The sequence below is a fragment of the Pinus tabuliformis genome, chromosome 5_2, assembly GCF_031772625.1.
Source record: "Pinus tabuliformis cultivar Carrire ecotype Pingquan chromosome 5_2, CPIR1, whole genome shotgun sequence".
Lineage (NCBI taxonomy): Eukaryota > Viridiplantae > Streptophyta > Pinopsida > Pinales > Pinaceae > Pinus > Pinus tabuliformis.
The window spans coordinates 395,952,640-395,972,070 of record NC_142306.1 but is presented as its reverse complement, the minus strand read 5'-3'; the positions used below and the strand labels follow the sequence as shown (position 1 = coordinate 395,972,070).

Here is a 19,431-nt window from a genome sequence, read left to right as displayed (position 1 = left end):
TAAATGAACCGGAACGATGTACTGCAAAATTCTATTCATGACTATGCCTCTACTCACTGTTAAATAATTGATCTGGAGGATATTTCTCATGATTAACCGATCCTCCCGAAACGACGTGGATGTACTGACATAATTGTTACTACCTTGAACTGTGTTTTCCGAGTGATGTATCCAACCGTTGACATCAATGTTGCCTCTTCCTTCTCTAATCAGAAATTTCCAAGTGTCCTCCAACTTGCTGTGGTGATGGCGGTGATAGTTGCAGCACATCATTTTAGATTTGTTTCCTTTATTCCCCTTCTCTTGCCATAAACACACTGGAATTACCTATCCTTTTGTCTTTTGCAAACTTTTAATACCCGTATCCACTCCTTTGTACTTTATCATAGAAAAATGCGGAGTCCGAATGCCTTCCGGTTAATCCCGGATGGCATTATCCTTGTCTTGTTTGGCCAGCTGGATGCATTTCCTTTTCAGGTCTGGGCAGTTCACCTGCTGCCAATAGCTATCCCATTCCCTATTTTGGTTGTCGATGCCATGATTTGCTAGGTGGTCCGCTATCGCATTCACCTTATGTCTCACCGCCTGGAAGACTAACCCTCTCATGCCGCTGATTAGCTCGGCTATGTTTTCCATCACCTTTGCTAATCTCCAATGCTTCGTTGCTTTGCTCGCTTTGGTTCCGCCCTAGATTCTCTTTGCCATAGAGATTACTAGGGCCGAGTCACCTTCTATCACCGCTGTATAATTCTGCATGTCTTTTAGAATCCGTAGTCCCTGTTCTAAAGCTGCAAACTCCATTTCATTTTTCATCCCTTCTCCCAGTGCTTTGCAGTAAATATGAAGAATGTCTCCTTTATGGTTTCTTATGATGCCTCCGATACCCGCCATCCCAGGGTTTCCTCTGGACATGCCATCAAAATTCAACTTTAGCCAACCAACGGGCGGGTAATTCCAACTATTGGACTCAGACTGCGGGCTTTGCTGGCCTCTCGACGTAGCCATGCTCTAGTTGATGTGTAGCTGGAAGAGTTTTAAAATCTGTAAGTCACCAGATGAAGGCTTCTCATTAGTTTCCGCTTTCACTTTTACTTGAATTAACTGTTTAATATTTCTCATAAGCATGTCTATGGCATGCTCTGTGTTTCTCTATTCATCTTGGAATATTCTCCTGTTACGCTCCTTCCATATGGTCCATATTAAGAAACCCGGCATAACTTTCCAAATGCTGTTGACTCTGGAATTTTTTGAGTAATTTTTTTGCCAATTTTGTATAGTATCCTGAATGGACTCCCTATTTCTGTTAGAGTATAGCATAATACCCTCCGCCCAATTCCATAAATGACAAGCCCAGTCACAGGAATTAAATAAATGATTTATTGTTTCTTCCTCTACCAGGCACATTGGGCATCTGGACGGCCCATGAAAGCCTTTATTGCGTAGATTTTCCCATGTCAAGGTTTTTTTCCTCATTAAAAGCCAGAGGAACGTTTTGATTTTTGGCCAAAATAGGCCGTCCCACACGTTATGACTCCAACGTAAGACCTCCCTTTGCTCTGCATTTTCTATTTGTTCCCTGGCTTCGTTGAGTGAGAAATTTCCTTTGCCCTTCATTCCCCATCTAAGCTGGTCCTTTTATTCTGTATTCCTTATCTTCCTTTTGAGTAGTTGGTCAATTAGATTCTTTGTGCTGTCATTTTCCCCATTGATGTTGTCAAAGTCGAAGTTTATCCATTCTCTCCAGATGGGATCCCTGCTATTCCAGTTCCAGTATTGATGAACTCTGTGTCGACCCTCATGTTAGCATTTATGCTTGAGAAGATCGAGTTCAGGCTTTTCCAGTTTTGGGAGCTCCTACCAAGCATCTTCCCAAAAGAGAGCTGAATGCCCATTCCGGATTTCCCAGAAACTATTTTCTTGCACCAATTTGCGATTTTTCCTGGCAAGATTCCATATGGGTGATCCCTTAGGAACTTCCTGAAGCCTAATCAGATCCTGATTATTGTGTTCAGGGGTATATTTCTCTTTCCAATGTCTTGCACAGGGTCGATGGGGCTCTTCTATCCATCGTCGCCAGAGTTTAGCACCAAAAGTCATGTTGATGATTGAAGGATCCACCAGATTTAGGCCTCCCAAAATTTTTGGTTTGCAGAGTTTGTGCCATGCCACAAGCGCCCATTTTTTCTTCTCCCCATTACCATTCCATAAAAAGGATCTTTGGATTGTTCTAATTTGTTGGAGGATGCCCTTGGGGGATGGACGCATGGAAAGTAAGTACTGAAGGATAGCTTACAGAACTACCTTTGTAAGAACTAATCTCCCCGCAAAATTAAGTGCTATGTGCGTCCAGTGCTTGCACCTTTTCTCCAGGCTAGCCAAGATTTTCTCCCAGTGCACTTTTTGCCAGGGTTTGAGAGTTAGAGGTGCTCCCAAATATCTTGAAGGTAGACATCCTTTTCTGAATCCAAGTAAACTAGAGAGGTGCTTCTGAATAGCTAGATGTGTGTGAAAGAAAAAAATCGTGGATTTGGAAAAATTAATTTCCATTCTGGATGCCTTGCTGATAAGATCAAGGATTTTCTTAAAAGCCATAGCCTCTCTCACTGTGGGGGTTCCATGTAACATCGTATCATCCACAAAGTGTTGGTGCATTGTTGCTGGAATAGATTGGAGAGGCTGAAGGCCCTTGATTTTCCCTTCTCTTTTTGCTTTGGCTATGAGTCTACTAAGTCCTTCCATGAGAATTACGAACAGGAAGGGGGAGAGAGGGTCTCCTTGTCTGATTCCACGAGTGGGTGAAAAGGGTTCAGAGGGGGATCCATTGACAAGGATCGGGAATCTAGAGGACTTAATAAGGGCCAGCATCCAATTGATCCATTGCTTGCAAAAAACGAAGGCTTTTAGAATGGCTTCTAGATATTGCCAACTAACTTTATCATAGGCTTTCGATAGATCAAGATGCATTAACATCCCTGCTACTTTTCTAGTTTGAAGGGTGTGAATCATTTCTTGAGCTAGAAGAATATTGTCTAAGATTTGTCTCTCTTCGACATACCCGGATTGCTCTTATGATATGAGACCAGGAAGAATTTGCTTTACTCTATTAACTATAACTTTTGATATGATTTTATAAATGACATTACATAGAGCAATTGGTCTAAACTTCTCAGGAGCGTTTTCTTCTTCCATCTTTGGGATAAGCGCTATGAAGGTGGAGTTGAGAGATTTGAGGATGGTACCGGATCGCGTAGAGTCCTCAACAACTTCCCATATCTCATGTTTCACTAGGTTCCAGCAGGCTTTGTAAAAATTAATGGTAAAACCATCCGGCCCATGGGCCGTATCACTAGGCATACTTCTGACTGCTTCCTCCACTTCCTCTAAGGTTATTTCTCTGCTTAGAGCTAAGTTCTGATCATTGGTAATAGTTTTGGGGATGGACGATATGAGCTCCTTTATGGCATTCTCTCTGTTTGCTTGCGGTTCCTAGGCAATACTGTTGAAATGCCTAGTTAGTAAAGCCGCTATGTCTTGGTGATTCTTTAAAGTTTCACCATTCTCATCTTTGAGGTTTAGAATTCTTTTCGCACTTCTGTTATCTATAGCAGATCTATGAAAAAATTTGGTGTTCTTCTCACCCTCTTTAAGCCACCGAATTCTGGATTTCTACTTCCAAAGAGTTTCTTCCTACTGATAGCGTGTATGCCACTGATTAGTTAGATCTCTTTGCTGCTCTACAAACTCCTCACTGTTGTGCCCTGAAGCCCACGCTTTGTGAATCTGTTCCAGTTTATCTTCTATCAAGGTTTTCTCCTTAAAAATATCTCCAAACTCTGTAATGCTCCATTCTTTAATTTTGGCTATAGTGTACCTTAGTTTCTTCTGAAGGTTAAATATTTTGGATCCCCCTCCAATCATAGGTTCAGACCACCATTTCTCCACCAGATTGAGGATGTTGGGGTGTTCCAACCAAAATTTTTCGAATCTGAAAGGTTTATTCCTTGGGGTCACATGGATAGCTGCTATTAAAGATATAGGCCAGTGGTCAGAGCCTCCACTTGGAAGGATGTCTAACTCAACAAGAATACCATCCATAATGATGCTCTCAGAGATGATGAATCTATCCAGATGAGAGGCAATCAGCCTATCTCCCCCTCGTCTGTTATTCCATGTGAAGGTACCACTCTTAGGTGGGATATCCATTAGTTTATCATTATCAATGAAATTTCTGAGTAATTATGCATCCTTACTGAGTTTTCGTATCCCCCCTTTCTTCTCCAGAAGGGTGGTTATCATGTTAAAGTCACCCCCCATAATGCATTTGGTATATGGATGCCTAGAAATCAAACTTGACAGAGAGCTTAAAAAGGTTATTTTATCCTATATCTTCTGCGGTCCATAAACATTTATACATAAGAAGGATTCAGAGTTACCTGTAGGTTGGGCTTCCACAGCCATAAATTCTCTAGTTGCTCCTGCTGAGAGGACTTGAAACATTCTTGAGTCCCACATTGTGACTAAACCTCCTTCTCGCCCTTGACTTTCTACTTCCATATAATTTATGTGATTGCCAAGCTTCTTATTGATGTTAGCCATGCTTGTATTTATGCTTTTAGTTTCCTGAATGAAAAAAATATCCGACTTTTCTTTCTAAAATTTTATTTTCAGAACTCTCTACTTTGCTTGGCTGTTTAGCCCTCTTGCATTCCATGATATAATTTTCATGATTAACTAGAAGAATTATTGGTAAGACGGGAAGGCATTTAGAGCCTTCATCTTCCCTGAGTTTATCATTATTATCCCAAGCTCCTGCAGAGCTTCACCACTTGTTCTCCATCCTCTTTTCTTCTTTTTCTTAGAACTGGTGGAGTTGCAGAGGACACTGTTTGGGTGGTTCCCAGCTCCTCCTGTTATACCTGAATTTCTACTTTGCCTTTCTAACTCTGCTTTTTTCCTTGCTATGAATAGCTCATTGACCTTCCTGATTTCTTCTTCCGACACGTTTTCTATGCCTCGAGCTTTCCAGTTCTCTGCATGACTGGTAGGTTCATCCCTTCCTTTGCTAGAACCTCCTCCAGTTCTAAATCATCGCTTCCTCCATCGCTGGTGAGTATGTCTGCATCCTCCTCAGGCTCTTCTATTTGTTCCTTCATTTGGACTTCTGTGCTGATAATGGTTTCTTCTGTTTCTCTTGGGGTTTGTCCAGTTTTACCTATTGGCCCTCCATTGGAGGTGAGAGCTTTATTCAGATCCTCTGAATCTGTATCTAACTCTAAGATTTCGAAAGTGTTCCTATGGTTCCCTCGTTCTGTTTCTATTCTGTTTGTTCTTCTTCGGTTGGCTCTTTGTCTTATCTTTGGTTTTACAAAGTTGTCTAAAATTATGTGTTGCATTTCTAAGGATTGCACCTATATTTATGATTTATAGTATACAAATTGGGTATTTTGAAATTGAGAGTGATGTGAATGCGGGTTGTGGCAAATCAATGATATGAACTTCCAACATCACATGGAATATTAATATTCATTGTATTAACCATGGTAAGTCCATTAGCATGTTCAACTTAAATTCTACTCAGATCACATTCATTCATTTGTAACTTTTACCTTTTGACATCGAACAAAAATATTTTGAAGAATTTTAAGTCACACTCAAGTATATCTTGCAAATACTAGTATCTATTTTGAGAGACTTCTTGATATATATCACTTCGAAAGGAAACATTAGTAATCTAAAATGCTTTGAAATTCCCAATATTAGAAGTTTTCATCTTTTCATTTAACATTTTTTCATGGAATTTGTGGCCATTAAACCACATAGACTCATAGTGTTTCAATTACATAATACCACAGATGTAAAAAAAGCATTCTCAATTCATAAAAATATTTATACCTAGAATATATGGAAATTGAGAAAAGACACACAAAATAAACCAATATAATATTTAAAAACCAAATAGTATGGGGGGATATGCCATCCTATTTATTTTTTAAGCCATTTTATAAATCAATGTGTTTCTATGTATTTTTGGTATCCCTCTCACGTTCAACTTCATTAACCAATGTAGGCACACCATGCCATGATAAGCCGTGATAAGTTACCATAAAATTTTTTTTCTCCATCATTCAATCCATACCACCATGAAATCAATGTTGTTTTCAATGTATAAATGTAATGCATCACACTCTCATGCAAATATATTAAAATAAAAAATTAGCATACAATTAGTTACCTTCATAATAATGAATTACATAGAAAGACTAAAACTTAAATAAGTACGATGTAGATAAAAAATGTCAAATGTGTTTTAAATCTCCACCATGTGCTTACATGTCACATTCCTCATTCCAATTTTCCCCAATAGGTGCTCCCCTTATTATGGTGTATATTTAAATCAATAATTAAGATAAAAATAGAAATTCAAGAAACACGCATCTATAGCCTCCCATTGGGGTTGAGAAAACATCACGAAGTGAGGCTCAAGGAGGTCCATGCCATTAATTTGACCTTAATTATAATTAATGATGGGTGGCTTGTGACCCCCCAACTATGCAAGAACATGTGAATTTATGCTAACTGATGAGAGGAATTTTTATTAATTACAAAAAGATGATGGAGGTGGTAGTAGCTATGTTGGTTCATGCATGGCACTTTTGGCATTGTGTGCTTGAATTGGGGATCAACTGAGCATTAATATGGGAGATTTTACCTTCTACAATGACTTCTATGAGGTTTTACACTAATCAAGATGATATGGTATAGGGCAAGTCTAGGATCATTCCAATCTTGTCTAATCAAAGCACCCCTTTAGCTCTTTGAAAGAAATTTCCTTGCTGTTTTACAATGCTAAATGGTAGAAAAAATAATGTTCTTAGTCAAATTTTACATAGTAGAGAAACAATGAGATGTGCTAGTATGTATTTGGCATAGAGGAGTATGTAAATTGTTTATACATCACTAATCTAGGTTCATTATCTAGGTGTTGATGTCATCAACTCCGTGTTAGTCTTTTTGGTGTCTAGGAACTACAATAATTAACTAGTCTTAGCCTTATTCTTAATTACCCATGAACATTCACTCTTTAATTTTCTCGATCGACATTATGGTTGTTTACAAGGCTTTGTATTAGGTCAAAGTTTATTTTTCGTGATGGGGCGAATTATATTAGTGGGTGAACTAGAATACATAGGGTCGTCATTATTTTAAAGGTTTATCAAGTTTCTGGTGTTTTGATGGAGGATTGGGTGTGTTTATCGTCTCAGGTTGCGAATCTTAGCCCTGACACATTGTATATTTCTTTGATATACACATTTTGGTTATGGGGGTATTAAATCTAGGTGTATTGATGTTTGTTTCTATGGCAATAGTTTTTTGGTTTGTAGGAAGTATTGTTATATTGCTTGTAGTGCAATGCTTCATCAATGAGGTAGATATAGAAGTGGAATTCCAGAGAGGGTTCAACAATAAATATACTTTGAGGGAGGTTAGGGGCATCGTGAGACCCTCGACCCCATTCCAGTCTGCATCCTTGGAGTTGAGGACGTAGTTCATCCCAATACAACCTTATTGGTAAATTGAGACATATCAACAATCCTATGGAGAATATCAATAATGACCAATGTGAAGAGAAGAATACATCTGTTATTTTGATGAATGATTTGGAAAGAAACCATTCACATATGCTTGATCTTTTTCATAGCATGAAAAGGGGACAATAGCTCTTATAACATAAATTGGATCACTTTTAAGCACGTCCACTATGACATTAGGCCTCCTCCATCACTACAGTCTAGATTGTAGCACCTTGCCCCTATAAATTCATATGGTTTGTAATGATAGTAAGTTACATCATGATCTTGAAGGTCTTCTAATATATTGTGTCTTTTTGGTAATTCATTATATTTTTTGATAGTTACCTACTGGCCAAAAAATATGGTATGGGTGAGCACTTATGATATGATGAAAGTTATTAAATTAACAAAAAATGAAAAAAACATCTATATCCATGCAAGAGAGATCACTAGTTTATAAAGAATGATACATGTGGAAAATTTTAATTACTGAACAACAAAATGGAATGAAATAAATAGGGTGCTAAATTTGTGAAAAACACTAATCGGATTAGAGAATGATAAGAAAATAAATGATGAAATGTTTTCTATGATATTTTACTATAAATTTGAAAACTTACAAAAAAATTATAAGTATTTAAAAACAAGTAATATACATATATGGATTGACTGATTATATGCAACTCTGAGTTAGATTGGTATAAAATAGTTAAATAATCATGCATTCTCAATATAATTTATAGTTGTAAATAATATTTGGATTCATATATATACTTTTATAAAGTTAGTGGATACAATTGGATTCAAAATTTCAAATAAATTATAATTAAAACAAGATAATTTGAAAATAGTTTCTGCAACCACATTACCGTTCTCATAAAATTTATAAATTAAATTTATGTTCTTAAGATTTTTTTTATAGAAATAATGTTGGATACTAAATATGTTTTGTTGGAAAAGCCCTTGCACTCTTATTAAACCAAGATATAGACTAACAAACATCTATCACATATAGGAACCGGCCAGTTTCTAGTTTCATTTATGTTGTTGTTAACCATTAAAGTATGGAAAAATGTAACATTAAGAGAAAAATTGAGATCAACAATCTTTCAACTATTTTTTTATAAAAACATCCCAAAATATAATATCAATAAATGGAATTAAATATTAAATTCTATTGATTGCATTATTGGTGCTCTACATCCCCTGTATAAGGGAGAAGTGTAAGTAATGGATGCTAGATTTAAGTATTCTCTCAAGGATATTGTTTGTCTCTGTCCGAAACATGTTTCTTCCAAACTTTATCTACATGTGACGATTTGAATCCATGAATTGTAACACTATTTTGTATAGTTTCATATTCATAGAGCTATGGATATAAAGAAGATATACTGTCATTGAAAATATATAAGATCCTTGTTAAGATATAGAAAAAAGATATAGAAAAGTTCTTAAAAATTGTTTGGCGAGCTATCACCTTATTAACTAGTGCTTTCATGTATACTACTATGCTTGATTCCATCAAGAGTAAAAAAACACACAAGCTTATGAGTGATGTCAAACTTATCGGAAACTCTAGATCTTTGAACTTAGAGGCCACTGATTATGTGTTTTCAGGAAATATCCACACGCTAGAAATAGAAGTTGAAGGGGGTGAGATTATCCCAATCGTATGTCTATCTGTAATGGATAAAAATGTAGAGGGATGAATAGAGAATCAAACATGGATCTTGGTCTAGATTGTGCAATGTAGGGATTTTTTGAGGTAATGAAAACTAATTGTCACTCTGTTGTTTTCAACTAGTCATAGATCTAGTTTAGTTGAAATGTCGACATACAAATTAAATTTCTTCCCTCTCTTTAAAGGATATTTTTTTTGCTCAAATATATTTATATTATTATAAAATAATATAATACCAAACACGACCTTTTATTTTATGCCTCTCCTCTAAAACAATTAACATCTACAATTTTAATTTTTTTTTATGAAGATCAGATAAAAAAATATCTTCTTAGTTATTTATGTCGTTATTTGAATTATAATTTTGATCATTTACTTAAATTGAAAATTCATGAGTATTTTAGAATTTATAATTGTAAAACAATAAAATATAGATTTAAACATTTATCAAGGTTTTTTAGAACTAAACAATATTATCTAGAATTTTGTAATAGTTTTTGCATTTTGGTCACCATCTAATGTTGTGGGGAGAAAATACGAGGAATACATATTTCTATGTAGCAATTTTTATCATATTACTTGTATGATTTTATGTGATAAAATAAAATTATATTCAACACCCTTAACATTGTCATAGTTATATAAATTAATATTAGATGTCAGAAGACATCAATGCATTCTCTCAATCTGAATTTGTTATGCTAATAAATTGGTTACACCTTTTGACTTGCAAAATATTTCCTAAGTTTTGTACCCACAAAAGAGGGTTGTGCGTAAAAATATTTGATTTGGATTTAGGATAGATATAGGTTTGTTCACCTACACAATAAATTACCGTGTTTTGCCTACAATGTTTTGGTTGAAAGGAAAAAAAAGTTGTTAAAAAAGACAAATTCCAAAACAAATGTAAAATGGCAACAACAAACACTTCATTGAAAGGGAATCCATATAATTAGGAAATATTTGTAATATATTCATTTTAAAATATTTAAATAAATTTTAGTCAACATCAAGTTGTCTTCTAGTGTTGTTTACAAAAATGGCCTAAATCTATTTACACAAATATGATTGAGGATAAAATAAATAACCAAAAAAATATTCCTCCATAGAGTCACACATGTTCAATGAGATACATTTATAGAAAATAAACCAAATGAAAACCCGATTTAAAATAAATAAATTTCTAATAAAAGATCCACAAAATAAGAATTTCATGGTGTATAGTCATATATATGACCTACAGAATCATTAACCAAGTTAGACCATTCCTTTGCCAAAGAAATATTTACCCACATAAATTTACACAAAATAGATCAATTGGTATTGACACAATACCTTTTTAAATAAAAATCTATATATCTCGTAAAAGGACCATGTTTCCTATATAAAATGAAATTAATACACATACAAACAAATAAATTAAATAAAATCCTAATTTTTCCCTTTCTCATTTAAAATTATTAAGAATCTATTTAAACATTGTAAAACAATAATATCATATATAGAAAATTTTCCTATCATAGTCATCCATGCTATGAAAATAAAATCATTGGAAGTAATTCTCAATGAAAATAAAATGCAAAAACACTTGAAATAGCATCAAATGAATCAAATGAAACCCCATATTTTTTTTCCTTCCCATTTAAAATTTTCAATGATCTATTCAAACAAAATACAACCCCCTTATCCTCTTCATTATCTATGAAAAATCTATGTGGAAAACAACACAAGTTTTAAAGGTTCAACGCTCTAAAGGTTTTAGCATAAATTCATGGTTCTCCCAATGGAACTTAGGGCATAGATATTCATGAGAAAATATGAGAGATGCTAGTTCAAAAAATCCATTTTTCAATAAATTCCAATGAGAATATTTCTTCAAATGATAAATAAATTAAAAATGTGTATGCATATTATGAAAAAAAAATTAAGGGTCAAAATACGACCTCCCTCATTCCATCCCTCCGTCCCTCTGTCTTTCTCTCTCTCACTCCCTATAACTCTTGTTATCTCTCTCTCTTACATTGTTTCTCAATCATTCTCTATCTTTGTCTCTATCAATATATGACCATCTCATTCTCTCCCTTACTCTCTCTTACTCTCTCTTCCTGATGCGGGAGCACCAGCGCCAAAGAAAGCAAATGTGGACCAAAGGATCAGAACAGAGGAAAGTTTATTTTAAAGTAGAAAAATAGAACTAAAGCAGATTTAAAGCATATAAATTTAAAGTATCTTTAAAGCAGATATGTCTTGAGGAGACTTACTATTGATAACAACAATGCACGCTTTTGGAGAGCTTTAGTTGGAGGAAAAACAGGAGAGGATAGGATCAATCCTTCCTAAAACTCTTATATAAATGTAACGCAATAGGCGTGTAATAGATATCGTGTTTTTGAGGAAATTGTGAGTGGGAAAATGTAGTCGATTGTGAGCTTGGTTTTAAGGCTGAAATGCCTTAGCCTTAATATGTAATTGTTCTGTGTTTATATGAAAGCATGCTTCAGTGTTATGTACGCCTATGTGTCTTATAAATAATTCAAATCCTGTGTTGTAAATTTGTTGATCGACTATGGATTGCTTCGTGGGTCGATGGCGATCTAATTTAACTGTTTGAACGAATGTAGATTGTTGTGATGGTTTTGTAGTTGAATAAGCGTTGGGCCAATGCATTTTTAAACCCAACGCAATGACTTAAAGCGCCCGCAGTGAATTTTTTCATGTGAGTTTGAATCAAACATGCAGAATTGAGCCTGGAAAAGTCGTGATTTGATGGCGCAGCATTGGGAAGAATTGATTTTTATTGATTTGTGTTAATTATGGGTAAATTGTTGAGTACTGGGTGAATTGACGTCGATGCTATTGACTAAAGATTCAACTCAATTTGCATACACTCGCTTGTTAATATATATTGTGCTGACATGGGTTGAACGCAGCCACAGAATGCGAGGAATTAGAATGTAACATGCAGGAAAAGTCGATTCAACGGAATGAAGTGTTTAACAATTGAATTGTTTAAATTCTGGAGCAGATAAAGCGGATTGGAAGACGCAGAAGCGTATGGGGAATGTGTCGCTGTGACCATGGCTTATTAAAACTCCACACACATATTGTTTTTATATTGTTTATCTCCAATGTATGGATGTTAAATTTTAGAAGAGATCCACGGTTGGATATTTAATGAAGAGCTATGCTTTAACAGATAAAAAGGTTTAAAGTTGTTTAAATCGCTTCCGACGGGAGTTGTGGGCCATAACCCACAGCCCCAGGTTTGAGTTTTTTTAAAGGAATAGGGATTTTGGGCAACCCCCAAATTCTCATCCCATCACTTCCCCTCTTTCCCTCTCTTTCTTCGTCTCTCGCCCTCACTCCCCTTCTACCTCCTCCTCCCTCCCCCATTCTATCATTCTCTCTCTTCTCATCCCCCCTTCTCTCTCTCCCTCTTTATCTATTTCTCACTTTCTCTCCCTCACTCTTTGTATCTCCCTCTCTCATTATCTCCCAATATTTGTCTTTCTCACTCTCAAAATGGCTCTTTCACATACACTCGCTGACATTATATCCTCCTCACTCTCTCTCTCTTTGTAAAACTCTTCCCCTCTCTCCCCTTCTCTCCTTTTCCCACTCTCTCTTTCCCACTACCTCTCTCATTCCGTCTCCACCCTCTCTCTAATTCCCTCTCTCCATCCCTCTCTCCTTTTCTCTCTTTCCCTCACTCGATCTCTTTATGTCACTATTTTTTCTCTCTCTCTCACATTCACTCTCACTGCCTCTCTCCCCACTCTCTACCATTTTAAGTATTTCTTTCCCTCTCTCTCCTTTCCCTCTCTCCCCCTCCTCCTCCCTCACTCTCCCTCTCTTTCCTACTCTCTCCCTCTGTCTCTCATTCCCCCCTCTCTCATTCTTTCCCTCTCTCCCCCTCTCTCTCAATATCCACCCTTCTCTCTCAATGCCACCCCATCTCTCTCTCCCCCTCTCCCTCCCTTTTTCTTTCCCACTTTCTCTCCCCCTTTCTCTATCCTCTCTCCCTTAATCTTTTTATCTCTCATTCTCTCTCCCCTAACTCTCTCCCCTCTTTCTCATTCTCTCTCCCCTATTTCTCATTCTCTCTCCCCCCTTACTCTCTCCTTATCTTAACATAACATCATAAAATCTATATCCGAGTCTCTCACATTCTTGTCACTCTCTTTCTAATTCTCTCCTCTCCTGGTACCCCTCTATGTCACCATCACCACCCCCTGTCTCACCCGTAATCCTAAAATCCTAAAAAGTTAAATCTAATTTATAAACATGACTTGACTTAAGATTACTTAGCATTAAGTGAAACTAATTCTTTTAAAAAACATATATAGTCATAATATACAATTTTGTAGACATTATAAACTTGAAATTTGTTTTAAAATATTAATATAATAAATACACCCCATTATGATATTTGAAGTGCAAATTAAAAAACTAAAAATAGATATATACATTCTAGCAATTAAAAAAAAATACATTGTAACATGAGTATTTTCTATAAAACAATAATAATACATTATTTCAATATATATTAAATAAATATACATTTTCATACTTAAAAGAAGAGATATTCACAAAAAAAAAAAAATAACATAAATAAATTAATAAATTAATATTACATTACATGAAAAATATATATTTCACCATAAACTGAATTAAATGAGTTTTATAATGAAAAAAATATATATGTGATTGTAGAAAATAAAACATTAATCATAATCAAAAAATGCTTTTTTAATATCTTTACAAGAGACAATAAGAGAATTTTAGATTTGTTTCCCTACAATATTTCATATTAAAAATGGTGGGGTTAAACAAAATAAAGTAAAACTAATAATGGAGACACGATTTAATGAATGTTGTAACAAGGCCCCAAATACATACTCCATTTGTAAAAAAAAAGTAACTCCATTTGTAAAACAAAAAAGTTAATGAAGTATAATTTGTCCATGGTGTGACCCAGCGTAATACTTTCCCAATGACATGATAATGGACCAAACATTAGACTTGCCCAATGACAAGATAATAGACGGAATGAGGTTTTCAAGGAAGGAAAGCATGGGAGTTAAAAAATTTCCCATCCGAGGAACACTATTTTGTAACACTATTATACTAATCATTATCATTACTTAATTCATGTTATTACTATATTGTTTGTGTCTGTCCATAACATGTTTTTTCCAACCTTTATCTACATGCGACAATTTGAATCCATGAATTGTAACACTATTATATTAATCTTTATCATTATGCAATTCATGTTACTACTATATTAATAATTTTAATTCACGTTATTACTATATTGTTTGTCTCTATCTGTAACATGTTTTTTCCAACCTTTATCTACATGTGACAATTTGAATCCATGAATTGTAACACTATATTGTAACACTATTTATGTTTTATGTTTTACTAATATACTAATCATTATCATTATTTAATTCATGTTATTACTATATTAATAATTTTAATTCATGTTATTACAATATTGTTTATTTGTTTTATGTTTTACTATATTGTAACACTATTTTGCAACACTATTATACTAATCATTATCATTATTTAACTCATGTTATTACTATATTAATAATTTTAATTCATGTTATTACTACATTCCTTGTTTGTTTTATTATTTTTCTAACACTATTCTGTAACACTATTATACTAATCATTATCATTATTTAAGTCATGTTATTATTATATTGTTTGTTTGTTTTGTGTTTTATTTTTTACTATTTTATAACACTATTTTGTAACACTATTATACTAATCTTATCATTATTTAATTCATGTTATTACTATATTTTTTTTTGTTTTATGTTTTACTATATTGTAACACTATTATACTAATAATTATAATTATTTAATTCATGTTATTACTATATTGTTTATTTGTTTTATGTTTTATGTTTTACTATTTTGTAACACTATTATACTAATCATTATCATTATTTAGTTCATGTTATTACTATATTAATAATTTTAATTGATGTTGTTACTATATTTTTTGTTTCTTTTATGTTTTACTATATTGTAGCACTATTCTATAACACTATTATTCTAATCAATATAATTATTTAATTCATGTTATTACTATATTGTTTGTTTGTTTTATGTTTTACTATTTTGTATCACTATTTTGTAACATTATTATACTAATCATTATCATTATTTAATTCATGTTATTACTATCTTGTTTGTTTGTTTTTTTATGTTTTATGTTTCACAATACTGTAGCACTATTATACTAATCAATATCATTATTTAATTCATGTTATTACAATATTGTTTGTTTGTTTTATATTATGTGTTTTAATATTCTGTAACATTATTATACTAATCATTATCATTATTTATTTCATGATTAATATTTTTAATTCAAGTTATTACTATATTGTTTATTTTATGTTTTACTATTCTGTAACACTCTTATACAAATCATTATCATTATTAAATTCATGTTATTACTATATTAATAATTTTAATTCATGTTGATACTATATTGTTTGTTTGTTCTATGTTTTATGTTTTACTAATTTGTAACAGTATTATACTAATCATTATAATTATCTAATTCGTGTTATTACTATACTAATGATTTTAATTCATGTTATTACTATATTGTTTGTCTTTTTTATGTTTTATTTTTTGTTGTTTTTCCACACTATTTTATAACACTATTATACTAATCATTTTTATTATTCAATTCATGTTATTACTATATTGTTTGTTCGTTTTATGTTTGATGTTTGACTACATTGTGACACTATTTCGTAACATTATTATACTAATCATTGTAATTATTTAATTCATGTTATTACTATATTAATAATTTTAATTCATGTTATTACTATATTGTTTGTTTGTTTTCTGTTTTACTTTTTTGTAACACTATTATACTAATCATTGTCATTATTTAGTCAATGTTATTACTATATTAATGATTTTATTTCATGTTATTACTATATTGTTTGTTTGTTTTATGTTTTATGTTTTACTATATTGTAGCACTATTTTGGAACACTATTATACTAATCAATATCGTTATTTAATTCATGTTATTTCCATATTGTTAGATTGTTTTATATTTTATGTTTTACTATTTGTAACACTATTATACTAATCATTATCATTATTTATTACATGTTATTACTATATCAAAAATTTAATCCATGTTATTACTATATTGTTTGTTTTATGTTTTATGTTTTACTATTATGTAACACTGTTATACTGATCATTATCATTATTTAATTCATGTTATTACTATATTAATAATTTTAGTTCATGTTATTACTATATTGTTTGTTTGTTTTATGTTTTATGTTTTACTATTTTGTAACACTATTATACTAATCATTATTATTATTTAATTCATGTTGTTACTATATTAATAATTTTAATTCATGTTATTACTATATTGTTTGTTTGTTTTTTGTTTTACGTTTTACTATTTTGCAACGGTATTTTGTAACACTATTATACTAATCACTATCAATATTCAATTCATGTTATTACTATATTAATAATTTTAATTCATGTTATTGCTATATTTTTTTGTTTGTTTTATGTTTTACTATTTTGTAACACTATTGTATTAATCATTAACATTATTTAATTCATTTTATTACTATATTATTAATCTTAATTCATGTTATTACTATATTAATAATTTCACTTCATGTTATTACTATATTGTTTGTTTGTTTTATGTTTTATAATTTAATATATTGTAACACTATTATACTAACCATTATCATTATTTAATTCATGTTATAACTATATTGTTTGTTTGTTTATATTTTATGTTTTACTATTAGGTAAAACTATTTTTTTAACACTATTATACTAATCATTAACATTATTTAATTCATGTTATTACTATATTTTCTATTTGTTTTATGTTTTATGTTTTACTATATTGTAGCATTGTTTTGTAACACTATTATGTTAATCATTACAATTATTTAATGCATGTTATTACTTTATTGTTCGTTTGTTTTATGTTTTATATTTTACTATTTTGTAACACTATCATATTAATCAATGTCATTATTTGATTCATGTTATTACTATATTGTTTGTTTGTTCTATGTTTTATGTTTTACTATTTTGTAACACTATTATACTAATAATTATCATTATTTAATTCATGTTATTACTATATTGTATGTTTGTTTTATTTTTTGTTTATAGCTATTTTGAAACACTATTATATTAATCATTATGATTATTTAATTCATGTTACTACTAAACTAATTATTTTAATTCATGTTATTACTAACTTAATAATTTTAATTCATGTTGTTTTATGTTTTATGTTTTACTATATTGTAACAATTATTTGCAACAATATTATACTCATAATTATAATTATTTAATTCATGTTATTACTATACTGTTTGTTTGTTGTACGTTTTATGTTTTACTATATTGTAGCACTATTTTGTAACATTGTTATAATAATCAATATCATTATTTAATTCATGATATTACTATATTGTTTGTTTGTTTTTCATTTTATGTTTTGTTATTTTGTAAAACCATTTTGTAACACTATTATACTAATCATTATCATAATTAAATTATTTAAATTACTATATTGTTTGTTTCCTCTATGTTTTATGTTTTACTATTTTGTAACACTATTATACGAATCATTATCATTATTCAATTCATGTTATTACTATATTAATAATTTTAATTCATGTTATTACTATATTTTTTGTTTGTTTTATGCTTTACTATTTTGTAACACTATTGTACTAATCATTAACATTATTTAATTCAATTTATTACTATATTATTAATTTTAATTCATGTTATTACTATATTAATAATTTCAATTCATGTTGTTACTATATTGTTTGATTGTTTTATGTTTTACTATATTGTAACACTATTTTGTAACACTATTATACTAATCATTAACATTATTTAATTCATGTTATTACTATATTAATAATTTTAAGCCATGTTATTACGATATTGTTTGTTTGTTTTATGTTTTATTTTTTACTATTTTATAACACTATTTTGTAACATTATTGTACTAATCTTATCATTCATTCATGTTATTACTATGTTAATAATTTTAGTTCATGTTTTTACTATATTGTCTATTTATTTTATGTTTTATGTTTTACTATATTGTAACACTATTTTGTAACACTATTATACTAATCATTATAATTATTTAATTCATGTTATTACTATATTGTTTGTTTGTTTTATGTTCTATGTTTTACTATATTGTAGCACTATTTTTGTAACACTATTATACTAATAATTTGATGCGGGAGCATGTGACTCAGGGGGGAGAAACCTTCCAAATTATTCCAAAAAAAAAAAAAAAAAAAATCTACAGGCAAGGGAGTGGGGTCCTTTAGCCTCCAATTTCTATGCTTTCTTAGTTAAAAATAGAATAAATTCTAGCAATAAATCATGCTATTTGTAACAGAGCTTTTCAAGCTTTAAATCATCTTGTAAAGCATGCTTTTCTTTGTATCGGATAAGGACTGAGAGGGCCTATCCTTAGTTATAAATAAAGAGGCAGCAAAGCTCTCCAGAGATAGAGGAGAGCGGCGAGTGCCATAGTATTATTTTGGAAAAAAAAATTCTCTCAGTGCCTCTTATTAAACGACTCAGTAATATGCATGCATAGATAGTGCCGACGGTTATGAATGGTTCTTATTTCCACACGCTGCAAATGATGTGTATTAATCATTGAAATTATTTTCCTTTCTTTTTATGTTATACAACTTTGACTTTATAAATGCGCATATGTCCTAAGAACTTTTGCAAATTCCCATTAAGTGGCTGTAGCGGAATTGAACTTTATAACTATAAGTTCTCACCAAATTGGTTCAAGACCATATCGGCGCTAAGAGGTCCTTTGGAACTGTTAGTCGAATGATCAATTTAGAAAGCCTTTCGGTGCGAAGGGAGTATAGCTCTACAGGTCGAGTTCTGAATTTGGAGCAGAATTGGTATAAATTACAGTATATACTTATCGCTGAGTCCGTCATTTAGGAGGTGGAAAGGTTGTTAATTGAGTCGACTGCCGAAAAGCAGAACCACCGATTTATTAAAGCTTATGTATAAGTACATCGAGTCCGTCGATGCAGAGGACAGAGGATTATTGTTGAGCGATTGCCGACTTGT

General features: G+C 31.7%; 1 protein-coding gene across 1 annotated transcript; it reads right to left on the bottom strand.

Moving 5' to 3' along the window:
- Nucleotides 1-3,687: 3,687 nt before the first annotated feature.
- On the bottom strand, nt 3,688-4,203 carry LOC149159174 (uncharacterized). Its single transcript, XM_089434219.1, has one exon. It carries the CDS (start codon nt 4,201-4,203, stop codon nt 3,688-3,690), a length of 516 nt encoding a protein of 171 aa, XP_089290345.1.
- Nucleotides 4,204-19,431: the final 15,228 nt, after the last annotated feature.